We start from the raw sequence: 18912 nt of genomic DNA, 5'->3' as shown, positions 1-18912 counted from the left end.
TTTTACTTTTTCTTCAATTAAAATTCTTCTTTTAAGAACCTGATTGCTTTTTCCTTGTTCTTAAGATCCAAGGGTTTGGGTCTGTGTTCACCTATGCAAATTGGTGAGGATTTTTATCAAGCCTTCCCCAGGAAAGTGGGTGTAGGGTTTTGGGGGGAAAGATGTTTCCAAGAGGGCTCTTTCCCTGTTATATATTTGTTAGACGATTGGTGGTGGCAGCAATAAAGTCCAAGGGCAAAAGGTAACATAGTTTGTACCTTGGGGAAGTTTTAACCTATGTTGGTAAAAATAAGCTTAAGGGGTTTTTCATGCAGGTCCCCACATCTGTATCCTAGAGTTCAGAATGGGGAAGGAACTTTGATAGATCTTGTGCCTATAACTCAGTAAATCAGCTCAGGTCATCTTGTTTTGTTTTCAGCCTAAAAGTACTGGCTAGGGATGCCTGAGTTCTTGAGAAAGCCACACATTTATGGATCAATCTGCTCAGGGCCTCCTTCACCTCCTTATTTCTCAGGCTGTAGATGAGGGGGTTGATCAGCGGGGTCAGGACAGAATAGAAGACAGAGAACATTTTGTTCAGGTCTCTCAATGTGTCGGATTTCGGTAGCATGTATACAATAATGATAGTCCCGTAGAACATTGTCACCACGATGAGGTGTGAGGAGCAAGTTGAAAAGGCCTTTTGTCTGCAGCCAGTGGAAGGGATTCTCAGGATGGTGATGATGATATAAACATAAGACAACAGGGTTAAAAGAAATGGGAAGAGTGTGCAAAGAGATGCGAGGAGCAAATCCAACACCAAGATCAGGTTGGTGTCACTGCAGGACAGTTTTATTACTGGGGTGAAGTCACAGAAGAAATGGTCAATTTCACTGGGGCCGCAGAAGGTTAGTTGTGACATCAAGGATGATATGATGAGAGTGGCCAGACAGCCGCTTAGCCAAGATCCGGCTGCTAGCTGGAGGCAGAGCCTGCCATTCATAAGGGCTGCATAGTGCAAAGGTTTGCATACTGCTAAATACCGGTCATAAGACATAGCAGACAAGAGACAACATTCTGTAGCTGCCAGTGAAGCAAAGAAATAAAATTGTGCAATACACGTAGAGACAGAAATGGTCCTGTCCCCAGTCAAGAGACTGGCCAGCATCCTGGGCAGGATGGCTGAGCTGTAGCAAGTCTCCAAGCCGGACAAGTTACCCAGGAAGAAGTACATGGGGGTGTGAAGGTGCTGATCAGCCACAACTAGCACAACAATGAGCATGTTCCCAGCCACTGTCACCATGTAGATCATTAGGAACAAAGGGAAGAGAAGGATCTGTAGTTCAGGTACCTTCCCGAATCCCAGGAGGACGAACTCCGTGATAGACGTTTTATTTCTCCAGCCTGTGTCTGCCATGGGGTGAACGTAGAGACAATTTAAAAAACCCTGCAGTATAATCACAAGAACAAAGTTAAAACAGGAGTCAAGTGTTGGCAATTAATCCCATAAATGTTCAAAAACTCATCTACCACTCATTGTTACCAGTTCATCTTTTGAATCCAAATCACAGAGGCAAATGCTGGCTATCTCATGTCAAGAAAACAAACCTTTATTACCATCCCATCTTATCAGATCATGAATCAGTGTAACAGCAGTCCATTTTGCTGGTGGCCCAAGCACAGACATGGCAGCTCAGACCATTTATTGATCATATCCCATTTATTCTGCCATACTAGAGAAGGGCAATACTAGTTCATGCCTGAATATTCACTTCTCTCAGTGAGTGGAATATGATGGGTTAGGGAAAGAACAAAAGCAATGAATATTAAATAGTAAGGACCAGGTTTTTTTAAAGGTATTTAGACTCCTAACACCTATTGAAATCAATAGACATTAGGTGTCTAAATACCTTTAAAAATCTGACCCTAAGTGACTCTCAACCTGAAGTACAGCAGAGGTACCCCTCTGCTATAATACCCAATAATAAGAAGATTTTCAAAAGAACCTAAGCGAGTTGGGTGCCAATTTTCCCATGACTATTCATGGCTTTTGAGCTCCTAAATCACTTAGGCACTTTTGATATCTTAAAAATTTAGGATGAACTTTTCTATGTAATCTATGGGATTTAGCCATTCATTCCTTGGAAATTAATATCAGCCTATGACTTCTTGGTCAATATGTCACTGTTCTTTCTGGAAAGAGTTAATTCCATCCATACTCTCACTAGAGATCATCTTAACATAGAATTATAGAATGGTAGGACTGGAAGGAACCTCGAAAGATCATCTAGTCTAATCCTCGCACTCATGTCAGGATTAAGTATTATATACATAAGAACAGTCATACTGTGTCAGACCAAAGGTCCATCTAGCCCAGTATCCTGTCTTCTGATAGCGACCAATGTCAGGTGCCCCAGAGGGAATGAACAGAACAGGTAATCATCAAGTGATCCATACATTGTCGTTCATTCCCCGATTCTGGCAAACAGAGGCTAATAGCCATAAACAGAGCCATAAATCTAGACCATCCCTGACAGGTATTTGTCTAACATGCTCTTAAAAATCTCCAATGATGGAGATTCCACAACCTCCCTGGGCAATTTATTCCAGTGCTTAACCACCCTGACAGTTAGGAAGTTTTTCCTAATGTCCAACCTAAACTGCCCTTGCTGCAATCTAAGCCCATTGCTCCTTGTCCTGTCCTGAGAGGTTAAGGACAACAATTTTTCTCCCTCCTTCTTGTAACAACCTTTTATGTACTTGAAAACTGTTATCATGTCTCCTCTCAGTCTTCTCTTCTCCAGGCTAAACAAACTCAATTTTTTCAATCTTCCCTCATTGGTCATGTTTTCTAGACCTTTAATCATTTTTTCTGCTCTTCTCTGGACTTTTTCCAGTTTGTTCACATCCTTCCTGAAATGTGGCTCCCAGAACTGGACACAATACTCCAGGTGAGGCCAAATCAGCATGGAGTAGAGCGAAAAAATTACTTCTTGTGTCTTGCTTACAACACTCCTGCTAATACATCCCAGAATGATGTTTAGTTTTTTTGCAACATATTAAATAATGAAGTCAGAGAAAGTGTTTGTAATGTCCTAGGTAAACAATCAAGTAAAGAATGTTTCCCCCACATGCTTACAACCATCTTGAGCTTTATTTGAGGGAGAGTTTCTGATGTGTCAACTCTACACTGAAGGAATAAATATGGCTATTCCCCCCCCCCCCCACACACACACCAGAAGATTTAGGCCATTGGCAAATTTGGGCTCATTTAATATTTTAACTCTGGAGTGTCAGCCACTGTTTCAAAATCAGCATCAGCTGCTAAGATACAGACATGAAGAGGACAATGGGAAGGAGATATACTACCCATAACATCACAGCAGCAGAGATAGTACAGATTTGTTACACTGTGGCTTTGATCTAGAAAAAAATGTAAGTTTGGGCTGCACTTTCTTCGTGTGAAGGGCTTAAATGCTTTGCTAGTGACACTCTTCATTAGAGCTTAAGGCCAGAAGTGACCATTGTGATCATCCAGTCTGACTTCCTACATAACACAGGCCAGAGAACTTTGCCCAAATAATTCCTAGAGCAGAGCTTTTAGAAAAAACATCCAATCTTGATTTTAAAATTGTCAGTGACGGAGAATCAACCACAACCCTGGGTAAATTTTCCAGTGGTTAATTACTCTCACAGTTATAAACATATGTCTTAATTTCCAGTCTAAATTTGTCTATCTTTAACTTCCAGCCATTGGATCATGTTAGACCTTTCGCTGCTAGATTATAGAGACCTTTATCAAATATTTGTTACCCACATTGCTCCTTAATCAAGTCACCTCTTGACCTTCTCTTTGTTAAGCTAAATAGAGTAAACTCTTTGGGTCTCCCACTATAAAGCAGGTTTTCTGTCCTTTAACCATTCTTGTGGTTCTTCTCTGAACTGTCTCCAATGTATTAACATCCTTCTTGAATTGTGGGCACCTGAACTGGACACAGGATTCCAGGAGCCATCGTACCAATGTCAAATACAGAGCTAAAATAACTTCCCTACTCCTACTCGAGATTCCCTGCTTAAAGTTTTATGGAAATTAATTTAAAAGCTGACATAATTAAGCCCTGTATGGACACGTCTCTCTGTTTAAAGCTGTTATTGGTTTGGTTTGCATCTATAAGTACCAACGCAAGCTAAATAGATATAAGACAGGGTTTAAATTGAGTTAAGAGTGTCTGTAGTGCACAGGCTATCTTGTCAAGGAAAATTGGTTGAGTTTAGGTTGTTGTTGAGCTAACACATGCTAGCCAAACCTGACTGAAATGTACTGTTTTTTTCCTGGAGTAGATGCAGGCTAAAACATTTAGCTCAAAGTTGCTCTTGTCATATTTTAGCCCAGGCATGGCATGTGTTCAGGAGTTAGGGCTAGAACGTATGTCTGTTAAACCCAGCCACTTTCCCTACTCAATACAAACAGAGTTTTTGCACCAATTTAACTACATTAATTTTAATTCACACCTGGCACTAAATCAATGCAACTTTGTGGGTAGAACAGATCTTAATGAGTCAGATTTTTAAAGGCATTTAAAATTATATCAGTGGGTGATAGGCATCTAAATGCTTTTGAAAATCCCACTGGCTGCCTATTGCCTTTAAAAATCTGGCCCGGTGTTGTTAGTTCTTTCAGGCTGCAATTTCTTAATGCTTAGTTATTTAGACCTGTGCAGAGAAGTCAGATCTACGGAGTCAGAATTCCTCAGGCTCTTGTTCTGGTGGAAGGTTTTTCTGAACTCCCTCAGTAAAAGTAAGAACAGCTCAATAAAGCAGAGGGTGCTGGAGGACTGAGCTTTTTGCTATCTATTGTATGTTGTTTAATGGCCAAATAAGGTGTGACTTGGGCATCAAATCAAATCAATTTTTTTAAAAAAGGAAGACATCTATAATTCTATTCCAGGCTCCACCATGAACTTTTCATCAATAACGTCTCTTTAAAAATTGATAATAACAATAACAGACCGCTGAACGAAAATTGCTCATGTCCCTAAATTTCTTAGCGAGAACATGTGTTATCAATGCAGTGTCAGGGTAGGGATCATGATTACCTTGAAGCCAATATCAGCTGAGGTTTTTATCTCTTGCTGTTCTTCAAAAGTCGGATTCTGGTAGTAAAGAGACTTGTGTATTCCTGAGGCGATGAGCAGGCGCTGCGATCTTGTGTGAAAGACGCTCTATTTACAAAGTGCAGAATGCCTGTTTGTATTTGTACCTTTGACAGTAGATAGCGGTGTCTCCCTTGAGTCTACATCTGAAGGGAACTTGCAATGCTGGAGTCTGGGGAGCTACTGCTCTGTTTTCCGTGCAAACAAGACAAAACCGATCCTGATGCAGCCAGCCTCCCACACTCAGAGAACACCTGGCATCTGCTGCCTGATGTCCATGACGATTGCTTTGTATGAACATGAGTCAGTCCTGAAAAATCAGGTGCTCAGGGCTTCACAGTGTAATCAACACATAGTAAGTTAAACGTAAGGTCAATTTAATCCAAGGAACACTCTGCAAACAGACTTTCCCAGCATCAGCTCCAGTTCCAGCTTTGTCTCTGTTGTTTACCAGGCCCCATGCCTTGCTAGACTCTAGACAGAGACATCTAGTGGCTGAAAGATTTAGGGGGACAATGACAAAATGTATTTTCCCCAATTTAACTTTGATCTTATTGATATTTATTTATTCCTTCATTCAGGTAGCTCATTAGCTTGCAGTACATTTGCAGTGCATTTCTTAGCTTCAGAGCTCTCAAAGACATGGGCATCTGCTACATGAGGCTCCATTTTGAACCAGACACCTCTCAATACAATGAGTCCTTGGGACAGGACCTTGATGTCAGCACAATCTGTAAATCCTTGGAGTACTTTTGTTCCACAAGCAAAGAGAATCAACATTAGCTCTTAGCAGCAGAGGACTTGCTTACGTGGCATATCCTATGCTGCTAACAGGTCATGCTGATTCTCTTTACAAGTTGAAGGCAGATCGTCACATGCACACGCATGCACAGACTAATCATTTATTTAAAATATTTTGATGTTGTCTATATAGCCATTGCATTTGGCCATCATGGGATTTTCTCCAGAAACTGGTGGTCCAGGAGCTGATATGTTTAGCATGACCAGAGCCATCCCATGATTACCTTAATAAAAATGTTGGTCTAACCTCTGCGGAATAATAAGATTATACCCATATATCAAGATTATACCCATGTATTTTTTACTGTAAAATAAAGCTCTATTATTCCCTCCCCTTTTCAAAGAAGTGTTTTATTGCAATGTCCTCAAACTTTTTAATAAGTTTCCATTTCAGCCTACCTCCCATTTAAATGATTATGGGTCTCCAAAGCTTTGTTGTTAACAATGTCCAATGTGGCTTTTTAAATTTCAACTCTTTTTTTTAAAGTCTAATGATCTTCTGAGGGAAAATACTTCAGATAATGAAGAAACACTAGTTTAAATGTCGCAGGGATGCTGCTCCAAGTTGCAGTCTCTTATGAGATACTGCTAATCAATATCTAGTGGGCATTCCTGAGTAATAATGTTTCCCTTCTCATGACATGGCCATACTGAAATAATGGTCTGTAAATAACGTATCCAAGGACTTCACAGTCCTTTACACTTCCCATTGCCCCGCACATTGTGCCTCAGATCCCCAACCAGGGACTGTATAGAAACAGAACAAAAATACAGCCCCTGCTCCAATGAACTTACAAACTAAGACAAGAGATGGACAGAAACAGATCAACGGGGGAGCACAGGAAGAAAGACAATCTTGGTCTTATCTACTTATACCACTCCCATCACCATGGCATATCTACAGCTTCTGGCAATGCATTCAGCAACATGAGTAAAATACATTTCTTTCTTTCTTTCTTTCTTTCTTTCTTTCTTTCTTTCTTTCTTTCTTTCTTTCTTTCTTTCTTTCTTTCTTTCAGCAGTGGTTTTCAACCTTTGGTCCGTGGACACCTAGAGGTCCATAGACTATGTCTGAGGGGTCTATGAAAGGTTGTAGTTACCATAAAACAGCAGATTTCAACCTGTGGTCTGTGGATCCTCAGGGGTCTATGTCTAAGATGTCCAAAGGGGTCCGCACCGCCATTCAAAATTTTTAGCGGTCTGCAAATGAAAAAGGCTGAAAACCACTATATTAAGTGATAAGCAGGGGCCCCAGTCATTGACCAGTAGCCCCCATGGTGCTAGGAGCTGTACAAGCACAGAACAAAATAATGGCCTCTGTATCAGAGAGCTTCCAGTCTAAGCAATGAGTTATGAGATTGGACCCATTTTCTGAGCTCACTTCTCCATCTGCATTCTGCAAACTGAGTGGTTAAATCAGCCATGATGGCTGTCACTTCACATTGCCTTTCATCAGACCACTGGTGTGCTTCCCCCGGTTTGTGAGAGAACATAAAGGTATTGAAAGTATTATCTCTTATGTATGGTCATTAACACAACCTACATTTTTTACCTAAAATAAAGATACCCTTTGTGGTTACGATTGTCACAGTTCAGCTGCACCTGTATTCCCCCTGTCCCAGAAAGGACACCTATTCTAGGCTCCCGGCTCCTTAGCCATCACCTCTTTTGAAGGTGGAGGTTTGTGTCTCTCTTCCTTCTGATTGGGGTATTTCCAGGCTGCACAGACCCTGGCTATACTGTGATATCCCCAGCAAAAGACAACCCGTCTAAGCAGGCCTGCTTCACGTCTCTCCTCAGAGACAGTACGCAGTGTAGTTGCCCACGGAAGTTACCACACATCTCTTTCTAAATAAGCCCTTTCATTCTTAAGGTGAAAGCATTACAGAGAAAACACATTAAAGACCACCAAAGAACCTACACCCATGCTAATCAGCTTAGCAGAGCTTAATCACCCCAACTCCAACAAGGCTCCGGTTGGTGGCGAGTCCCTCAAAGGCCATACAGGGCTGTGCCCTGTCATCATATGTTCCTCACAGCTTCAGCTCTGAACAGGCCCTCAGTCTTATGGGGCCTCAGTGAAATAAAGTCCTACCAATTCTTCCCTAAGGATTGGGTCCTACTTGAAGCAGAGGTCCTGCCCAAGTGCTGGGTCAGGAAGATGGCCTAAATTCAGACTGTTTAGTTAAAAGTCCTTTCTTGGTCTGGTAGTCCCTGGAGTATCCAGTATGAACCAGCTTATGTGGTAGCTCTCTGGAGGTGTTACAACCTGAGCAAATTTGCCTAATCACCTCTCTGCCCCCCCCCCCCCACACACACACTATTGTTCTTAGTTCCTGGAGGATCTGTGGTCATCCTCTCCCAAGGAATTACATAGAGTCCCTCAATAGTACACACACATTTGCATTTTTTAACACAGTGAACTGCTAAAATACTTATACTTCATTCAAGAAGGTTTGTCCAGGATAGCAACTGTCTTTTTCTTATGTTATTATAGTGCCTAGCACAATGGAGCTCTGATCCAAGATTACGGTTACTAAGGTTCTACTGTCATAATAAAATAATAACAACAATAATTGACAGATTCATAGATTCCAAGCCCAGAAAAGACCATTCTGATCATCCAGTCTGACCTCCTGTATATCACAGGCCAGAGAACTGACCCAAAATAAATCCTAGAGCAGATCTTTTAGGAAAGCATCCAATCTTGGCTTTATAATTGCCTGTGATGGAGACTCTACCAAGACCATTGATAAATAGTTCCAATTATTAATTACTCTCACTATTAAAAATTAATGTCCTCTTTCCAGTCTGAATTTGTCTAGCTCCAACTTCCAGCCTTGAGATTCCAAAATGAAACATTTCTCACAGAACGCTGTGGAAATGTTCTTACTAGGATCCAATTTTTCTTGTCTTCCATACTTTGGAACAATTGTCGATGCTGGCATCATCATTGCCATTACTGGGCATCTGAGCTAAAACCTGATAGAAATGCATGGGGAAATTTACCTCTTAAAGAGCTATTGCTCAATACAGAAAATTTCAAAGCAGCTTAAGCGAATTCGGTGCTCAACTCCTACTGAATTTCATTTCTCTTTGATTCCCTGCCCTAGGCTGTCTGCAAAATCAGAAAGGCAGAATCTACTTCATGTCTGGATGGTTTTACTTCCTAACCACAACTAATGGAGACAATTTTTAAATTTAACACAGAGATAAGGGAAAACAAGATGGCAGCATGGAAGAGGTAATGGTGTACTATACTGATGCAAATATCCAGCGGAAATCCTGTTTATATAGGTGTGTAGGGGAAGGAATACAAGAAGACCACAGTGGAGTTTCTTTTACAACAAATTAATCTGAGAAAGAGGATAATAACATTGACCTTGTTTGTGAAGTGTTTTGAGATTTGCTGATGAAAATTCCTGCATAAGATTTAGGTATTATGATTATGTTAATAGTAGTAGTAGTAGTAATGACCAATCAGTGTTGTTTTGCCACTTAGCAGTTGTGCATATATTAACTGAGTGGCAATTTCCACTGATCTGAAAACATTTCAGTAGTCCTTTCAGTTGGGACATGAGCTTGGGTAGGAATTCAATTCTCAGTAGAGAGAGAAGTGTGACATACTATACCTTGGGGGAACATACTGTTGTCACACCCCAATGGCCCCCTCCCTCAAGTCCCCTGGGGAAGCAGATCAGTATTGTATGTTGCTAACGCTGTTGCAGGCATTACAAAGTGTACTGGGAAGGGTTAAAGGTATGAGAGTGGAATGAAAGGTTCATTTGCAGGTCTCAGGAGGCCGAGGGGGGAAAGGAATGGGTTAATTTGAAAATTCAGGTTGGCCTAGAGATAAAGAGAAAGCTGCTCTGCATTCAAAGTCAAGAATCGACACAGTCTGCCTTGCTCTGCATGCCAAGCACAAAAAACTGCATGTCAGCCCCAGCTGGCTGTGAGAAATAAAGGCAGAAGCAAAACAAAAGCAAAACAAGTTGCAGGATTACACATTTGCGAAGGTTGGCCACCCAGTGAGACTCAATAGTCTGCCTTTGTGTGACAGTGTGTTTTGGGGAAAGCTGAAGAAGCCATGAAAGGCCGGTTTAGACTGGTACACCGAGCATGAGGAACAAAGGTCTCTGAAGGGGATGCCCCCAAGAGACCCCCAGGGCTTAAAAAGCCTCCCAAGAGTGGAAGCAAGTTGGAAATTGCAGTGGACCCCTGGATGACCTGTGTACAGGACAGAACTCCCATCCAACCCCTCCCCCCCATTCTGCTAACGTGATGCCCAGGCCTGGCCAGCCTTGGGTGGTGCATGTGTGAGTATGAATGTGGGTTTGGGCTCGGGCACTAATGCCTTTTTCTTCCTCTGAGTGACGTGGGAGCAGTGCTGGCACTCACCGGTGTTATTTTATTATTTTATTAATAAAGCATTAAAATTTGGTCACTTGGTGTACTCCTGTATCTCCGCCCCAAATGACCCTGCAGCCTCAGCCTGATAAACTGAGACCTTAGGCAGATTGGTAACAGAAATCTGTCACACTGTAACCCCCATATTACTCATTTTCATATAATCGTGATCTCACATATAAAGCATGCCTTGTAAGATATCAGAGGAAAGGTTATGATCTGATTAAAGTCATTTCTCTATCCATATATGTGTATTATTAATACATATGAAGTTATGAGAATTGTGTTGAATGGTGATCACTAAAACATGCTGTAAGTTGGGGAATCAGCAAGATATTAGCTCCCCAGAGGCAACATCAAGGAAAGTAACCAGTACCCAGATGTCAACCAACCCAACAACAGCCATTGTCCAGCCAGGGAGCTACAATGCAATGACTTACCTGCATGAGGCCACACCAGGGGAATTGCTTAACCTTGCTTGGAGAGACTCAGCAATTCCCCACAGACATGCCTGGACTTGTGCTCCCCAAACACATGGATTGAGGGTATAAAACAGACAGAGTGAACACATAGGAGGCCCTTCCCCTGCCCCCACCTTCACTGCAAGCAGCTAAGACACTGTGAAGAAGATAAGACAACAGAGGAAATTGGCCCAGGTGTAAGGAACAAACCTGTATATTAAGGACTGCGATATCTAGTGGGGTGAGAAAAACTGCTTAGTCTAGTTGCTGCCCAGTATAATAGGATTGAGAATTTAGACTGTGTGCTTATATTTTATATCTTTTGGTAACTAACTCTGACTTTTCGCCTATCACTTAATATCACTTAAAATATATCTTTGTAGTTAATAAATTTGTTTGTTTAGTCTACCTGAAGCAGTGCATTTGGTTTGAAGCGTGTCAGAGACTACCCTTGGGATAAAAGCCTGGTGCATCAATTTCTTTGTTAAATTGACGAACTCATATAAGCTTGCAGTGTCCAGCAGGCATAACTGGACACTGCAAGATGGAGGTTCCTAGGGTTGTGTCTGGGACTGGAGATATTGGCTAGTGCCATTTAGTTGCACAATTCAAGGAGCAGCTTACATGCCAGAGGCTGTGCGTGAACAGCCCAGGAGTGGGGGTTATCACAGCAGAGCAGGGTAAGGCTGACTCCCAGAGTCAAGGACTGGAGTGACCTAGCAGTTCACCTGTCCAGATAACACCAGGGGAATGTCACAGGAAGTATGGGACAAGGGTTCCTTTTAGCCCTACATTTCTATGATTCTATGGGTGTATGTATATATAACAGTATAAATGTAGGACCATGGCACAATACATGTACATTATGTATTTGTTGTTTGCAGTGTTGTTGTAGCTGTGTTGGTCCCAGGATTTCAGAGATACAAGGTGGATGAGGTAGTATCTTTGATTGGACCATGTTCTGTTGGCGAAAGAGACAAGCTTTCAAGCTACTGTGTAAGAAGACTGGAATGCGCTACTGGAAGGTGCTCATGTATTACAGTGATGAGCACAGTATAAAAACTATCTATCTATCTATTTCAGATTTCTAGGCACCAAAGGGATTTGGATTCTCAATTATCCCCCACCCTTCCTCTCTAATATTTTTAACATTGACCATAATTTTCCACACACACCTCCCCTCCCCCGTTAATTATAGGGTTATTTGGATTCAAAGAAGCTTCCTTTATGAAATAGCCCCATGAGAAAATGTATGTTTGTCTGGTGGAAATTTTCACATAGTGGGATGAATTTAATAACTTCAGCAAGCCCTCATTCATTTGAATCTGCAGCAAAATTGCTGAGAGACAAGGTCAGTGCTGTCATCAGGTGTTACTGGAAAAATATGTTTAAACGGGCACATAAACCAATAGACTTAAGTTTGGTACACAGTGAAGAGGAAGAATGAGTGAGAAATAGAGGGGATAAAGAGATCAGTGGAGAGAGGGGAGGACTAATAAGAGATTAAAATAGGTCTGGTTTGAGAGAGAAGGAGGTGTGCAGGGAAAATGTTAGATAGATAGATAGGTAGATAGATAGATAGATAGATTAGATATGTGGTATTGTTGTAGCTGTGCTGGTTCCAGGATATTAGAGAGACGAGATGGGTGACGTAATATCTCTAATTGACACAACTACTGTTGGTGAGACAGACAAGCTTTTGAGTTCACACAGAACTCTTCTTCAGGTCTGGGAAAGGTATTCAGATTGTCGCAGCTAAGATGGAACACACTGTTTAGCATAAGGAGTTACCATCTATTTCCAGGGACATTCAAAGTGAAATGGCCAGTTAACATTTCTCCAGTCATGGGAGGTGGGAGGAGGAAGAGAGGGAAAAAATGTAACCTTTTCTGTCCATGATTTTTACTGTCTAGCAAAGTTATGAATTTAATCTCCCATGCTCATCTTTTGAAGGTGTTGTCCAGCATTCCTTTGAGGGCAAGGGCTGAGCAGTAACATATAATGCACATTGGACAACATAATCCTAACTATACACATATAATGATGGGGTCTAAATTAGCTGTCACTACTCAAGAGAGAGATCTTGGAGTCATTGTGGATAGTTCTCTGAAATAATTCACTCAATGTGCAGCCAAAGTAAAAAAAGTGAACAGAATGTTGGGAATCATCAAGAAAGGGATAGATAATAAGACAGAAAATATCATGTTGCCTCTATATAAATCCATGGTATGCCCACACCTTGAATACTGCGTGCAGATGTGGTCACCCCATCTCAAAAAAGATATATTGGAATTGGAAAAGGTTCAGAAAAGGGCAACAAAAATTATTAGGGGTATAGAATGGCTTCCATATGAGGAGAGATTAATAAAACTGGGACTTTTCATCTGGAAAAGAGGTGACTAAGGGGGGATATGATAGAGGTCTATAAAATCATGAGTGGTATAGAGAAAGTAAATAAGGAAGTGTTATTTACTCCTTCTCATAATACAAGAACAAGGGGCCACCAAATGAAATTAATAGGTAGCAGGTTTAAAACAAACACAAGAAAGTATTTTTTCATGCAACGCACTCTCAACCTCTGGAACTCCTTGCCAGAGGGTGTTGTGAAGTCCAATACTATAATGGGGTTCAAAAGGGAGCTAGATAGGTTAGGTCCATCAATGGCTATTAGCCAGGATGGGCAGGAATGGTGTCCCTAGCCTCTGTTTGCCAGAAGCTGGGATTGGGTGACAGGGCATGGATCACTTGATGATAACCTGTCTGTTCATTCCTTTGGGGCACCTGCCATTGGCCACTGTCAGAGGACAGGATACTGGGCTTGATGGACCTTTGGTCTGACCCAGTATGGCCGTTCTTATGTCCTTATATAGAGTGATCATTTTGTAAAAAGTGTTCGCCCCTGGGTGCTATGGAGTTTTTGTCTTTTGTCATTTTTCTCTGTGCATTCATTCGAGAGCACTGTGATTGTCTGGTTTCATCCACTTAGCTGTTATTGGGGCATTTAGTGCACTGGATGAGGTATACCACATGTTGTGATAGGTATGCGTAGGAGCTATGGATATCAAAAGGTGTGTTGTGAGAGGTGTTGATCATTGTAGCGGTGGAGACACGTCTACAGGTTTTACATCTGTTCTTATAGAATCATAGAATCATAGAATATCAGGGTTGGAAGGGACCCCAGAAGGTCATCTAGTCCAACCCCCTACTCGAAGCAGGACCAATTCCCAGTTAAATCATCCCAGCCAGGGCTTTGTCAAGCCTGACCTTAAAAACCTCTAAGGAAGGAGATTCTACCACCTCCCTAGGTAACGCATTCCAGTGTTTCACCACCCTCTTAGTGAAAAAGTTTTTCCTAATATCCAATCTAAACCTCCCCCACTGCAACTTGAGACCATTACTCCTCGTTCTGTCATCTGCTACCATTGAGAACAGTCTAGAGCCATCCTCTTTGGAACCCCCTTTCAGGTAGCTGAAAGCAGCTATCAAATCCCCCCTCATTCTTCTCTTCTGCAGGCTAAACAATCCCAGCTCCCTCAGCCTCTCCTCATAACTCATGTGTTCCAGACCCCTAATCATTTTTGTTGCCCTTCGCTGGACTCTCTCCAATTTATCCACATCCTTCTTGTAGTGTGGGGCCCAAAACTGGACACAGTACTCCAGATGAGGCCTCACCAATGTTGAATACAGGGGAACGATCACATCCCTCGATCTGCTCGCTATGTCCCTACTTATACATCCCAAAATGCCATTGGCCTTCTTGGCAACAAAGGCACACTGCTGACTCATATCCAGCTTCTCGTCCACTGTCACCCCTAGGTCCTTTTCCGCAGAACTGCTGCCTAGCCATTCGGTCCCTAGTCTGTAGCGGTGCATTGGATTCTTCCATCCTAAGTGCAGGACCCTGCACTTATCCTTATTGAACCTCATCAGATTTCTTTTGGCCCAATCCTCCAATTTGTCTAGGTCCTTCTGTATCCTATCCCTCCCCTCCAGCATATCTACCACTCCTCCCAGTTTAGTATCATCCGCAAATTTGCTGAGAGTGCAATCCACACCATCCTCCAGATCATTTATGAAGATATTGAATAAAACCGGCCCCAGGACCGACCCTTGGGGCACTCCACTTGAGACCGGCTGCCAACTAGACATGGAGCCATTGATCACTACCCGTTGAGCCCGACAATCTAGCCAGCTTTCTACCCACCTTATAGTGCATTCATCCAGCCCATACTTCCTTAACTTGCTGACAAGAATACTGTGGGAGACCGTGTCAAAAGCTTTGCTAAAGTCAAGAAACAATACATCCACTGCTTTCCCTTTATCCACAGAACCAGTAATCTCATCATAGAAGGCGATTAGATTAGTCAGGCATGACCTTCCCTTGGTGAATCCATGCTGGCTGTTCCTGATCACTTTCCTCTCATGCAAGTGCTTCAGGATTGATTCTTTGAGGACCTGCTCCATGATTTTTCCAGGGACTGAGGTGAGGCTGACTGGCCTGTAGTTCCCAGGATCCTCCTTCTTCCCTTTTTTAAAGATTGGCACTACATTAGCCTTTTTCCAGTCATCCGGGACTTCCCCGGTTCGCCACGAGTTTTCAAAGATAATGGCCAATGGCTCTGCAATCACAGCCGCCAATTCCTTCAGCACTCTCGGATGCAACTCGTCCGGCCCCATGGACTTGTGCACGTCCAGCTTTTCTAAATAGTCCCTAACCACCTCTATCTCCACAGAGGGCTGGCCATCTCTTCCCCATTTTGTGATGCCCAGCGTAGCAGTCTGGGAGCTGACCTTGTTAGTGAAGACAGAGGCAAAAAAGGCATTGAGTACATTAGCTTTTTCCACATCCTCTGTCACTAGGTTGCCTCCCTCATTCAGTAAGGGGCCCACACTTTCCTTGGCTTTCTTCTTGTTGCCAACATACCTGAAGAAACCCTTCTTGTTACTCTTGACATCTCTTGCTAGCTGCAGCTCCAGGTGTGATTTGGCCCTCCTGATATGATTCCTAAATGCCCGAGCAATATTTTTATACTCTTCCCTGGTCATATGTCCAACCTTCCACTTCTTGTAAGCTTCTTTTTTATGTTTAAGATCCGCTAGGATTTCACCATTAAGCCAAGCTGGTCGCCTGCCATATTTACTATTCTTTCGACTCATTGGGATGGTTTGTCCCTGTAACCTCAACAGGGATTCCTTGAAATACAGCCAGCTCTCCTGGACTCCTTTCCCCTTCAAGTTAGTCCCCCAGGGGATCCTGGCCATCCGTTCCCTGAGGGAGTCGAAGTCTGCTTCCCTGAAGTCCAGGGTCCGTATCCTGCTGCTTACCTTTCTTCCCTGCATCAGGAAGGGAAGGGTCTGGCAGGGTCTGGCAGGGTCTGGGCTGCTTTGAATTGATGGGTATTCGTCTGTGGTGAGCTTTGAGTTGGTGGGTCCTGGTCTGTGGGGAGTTTGCTTCTGATGATGAGCTTGGAGAGTTTGGGGGCTTGTGTAAAGGCCAGAAGAGGGGGTTCAGGAAAGATTTTTTTCAGGACATGGCTGGAGGGGTTTTTATTTCTGTATTGAAACAGGTTCACTCTGGATATTTGGGTGAACCATTCCATGGTGTTTATCTATTTCTTTGGTGAAGTGTCCTTGTTCGGTGAATGCAGTTTTAAGTGTGCTAAGATGCACTCTCTCCTTGGAGCATATTGTTAGGATATAGATATTCAGGCCTGTCTGTAAAGGCCTATACTCTAAGAATTTAGGTGTATTCTTATCACTTGGCTAGTGATAGAGGTATAAAAGAAAGAATCAAAACCACTGTCTGCCAGTGTAAGGGCCTTCTCTTACTGTGACAGTTTGTGGCCCTGTGCTTAGGCTCAGGCCTTTGGCTAAGCAGCAGAGGCAGCCATAAGCTGGGAAGCGAACGGTCACATCCTCACATTCGAAACTAGTCACATTGAAATAAGGTGCTATTGGGCTGTTAGGCACTATCAGGACAGGATTGTATTCCTATCACCTCCAGAGAAAGGGAAGTGCCTAGAAAATGTAAAAGGAAACTTAGTTTGATAGCATCCTGTCTGGCAAGAACTCACTTATCAATAGCTGGGATGTGAAATCCTCACTTCTGTATTGTTTTGTCATTATAGTTCCCACTTTGCTGTTGTTTGTCTGTATAATCTCTGTCTGGTTCTGTGATTGTTCCTGTCTGCTGTATAATTAATTTTGCTGGGTGTAAACTAATTGAGGTGGTGGGATATAATTGGTTACATAATCATGTTACAATATGTTAGGATGGGTTAGTTAAATTTCAGGAAAATGATTGGTTAAGGTATAGCTAAGCAGAACTCAAGTTTTACTATATAATCTGTAGTCAATGAGGAAGTGACTGGGTGTGGGTGGGGGTGGGCATGTGGGTATGTGAGATGGGAACAGGGAATGGAGGTAAGAAAATTGGAATCATGTTTTGCTAAAAGGGGAAATGGGAACAGGGAACGGGAGTAAGGAAGTTGGAATCATGTTTTGCTAAAGGGGGAAATGGGAACAGGGAATGGGAGTAAGGAAGTTGGAATCATGTTTGGCTAAGGGTAGGAATGGGAACAGGGACACAGGTGTAAGGCTCTGTGGTGTCAGAGCTGGGAAGCAGGATACTAAGGAAGGAAACTGGAATCATGCTTGCTGGAAGTTCACCCCAATAAACATCGAATTGTTTGCACCTTTGGACTTCGGGTATTGTTGCTCTCTGTTCATGCGAGAAGGACCAGGGAAGTAAGTGGGTGAAGGAATAAGCCCCTAACATCTTGGTGCCGTGACTCGGATGCATCGCATTGGATAGGTGAGTGGCAGCCTGTAAGTCCCCCTCCCCAACAGTCCGCGCAGCTGCTTGGAGGGGGTATCGCGAACTCTCATGATGGTAGTTGCGGGTTCTGGCAAGCCAGGGTAAAGGATTTTTTGGATAAATGGATAAGGGAGGACCAGGGCCCATACCAGGTACAGGGGTCAACCTGGGATAAGATTAAAAAGGAAATGGAGGAAGTGTTAGGGGACCCAGAGGTATGGGGGGTGGCTGAGGAGCCCACCCTCCTTGGTATATGGGTAGGGGAAGAAGGTCCCTGCCCATGGGGACTGAATGCCTCCCAAGGAAAAGAGGCACTTCAGTCTGCTTGAGAGGTTTGAAGTAAGGGCAGCATTATGGGAAGCTGCCAGTAATCTTTCAAGTTTGGTGCTGCTTCAGCAAGGGCTGCTGAAGGGTTGTAAATTAGTTAGGGGTAGTGAAAGATGATTTGGCACAAAAGGGTTTAAGGTCAAAAGCAGAGTTAACAGACCACCTTTAGAGACTGGATCTGAGACTTGGTCCTGGGGGAGTGGAGGAAAAAAAAAATAAAAGTTTCAAAGTGCAACCTGCCTTTCCACACTCTTTTGTTTTTCTGAAGTTTTAATGGAGGGTACTTTGGATACTTATGTGAGATGTCAAGAAGGAAGTTTTTGTTTAATGATAAAACCCAGTTATATAAATGTAACTGTATGTGCAACTCTGTGCAGTCACATTGGATGGAAGCTTGGTAATTAAATTATCCAAGGGGATCAGGTAGAGTGGCTACTATCACCACTACGCTTCTGTCCCCAGAAGCCTTTATAGCTATTCTGAGGGAAAATGGGCCCTTTTCCCACAGAAATGGTCTATAAGGGACTGCTGCAGGCAGCAGGCAGAGAGAGAATCTGAGCAAAATTATTTGACTATTGGGTAATGTAATCAAAATCACTAAAGGATGGAAGAGGTTTCTTTTGGAACTTAACTTGGCTGCCCCTAGTTGTGTCTAGTTGTACAAGATGGAAGTGTAATCGGGGTACAGTTGTGTAAAAAAGAGTAATCACAGTGCAAGGGATGTTAGGCAAAACAGAATTTTGTGTGTGTGTGCACAGGTAAAAGAAAAGGAAAAGGGGAGGAATGATGGGAACACTGAGCCTTGGGATGGCTCTGGGGGATCAGATTGTTGCTTTGGTGGGTTCTGCATGAAAACTCTGTAGGCATGGGGGAGGCAGTTATACCTTGTGTAAAATTAATTTGGCTAATATGATGTTATGGAGGTTAAACTATATGGAAGGAATTTGCATTTTCCCAGGACATGTGC

At 42.8% G+C, this 18912-nt stretch overlaps 1 protein-coding gene across 1 annotated transcript; it reads right to left on the bottom strand.

Moving 5' to 3' along the window:
- Nucleotides 1–388: 388 nt before the first annotated feature.
- On the bottom strand, nt 389–1396 carry LOC125622536 (olfactory receptor 6N1-like). The gene has a single exon (XM_075119021.1). It carries the CDS (start codon nt 1394–1396, stop codon nt 389–391), a length of 1008 nt encoding a protein of 335 aa, XP_074975122.1.
- Nucleotides 1397–18912: the final 17516 nt, after the last annotated feature.

The sequence above is a fragment of the Caretta caretta genome, chromosome 13, assembly GCF_965140235.1.
Source record: "Caretta caretta isolate rCarCar2 chromosome 13, rCarCar1.hap1, whole genome shotgun sequence".
NCBI lineage: Eukaryota > Metazoa > Chordata > Testudines > Cheloniidae > Caretta > Caretta caretta.
This window is presented reverse-complemented; position numbering and strand designations above follow the sequence as displayed.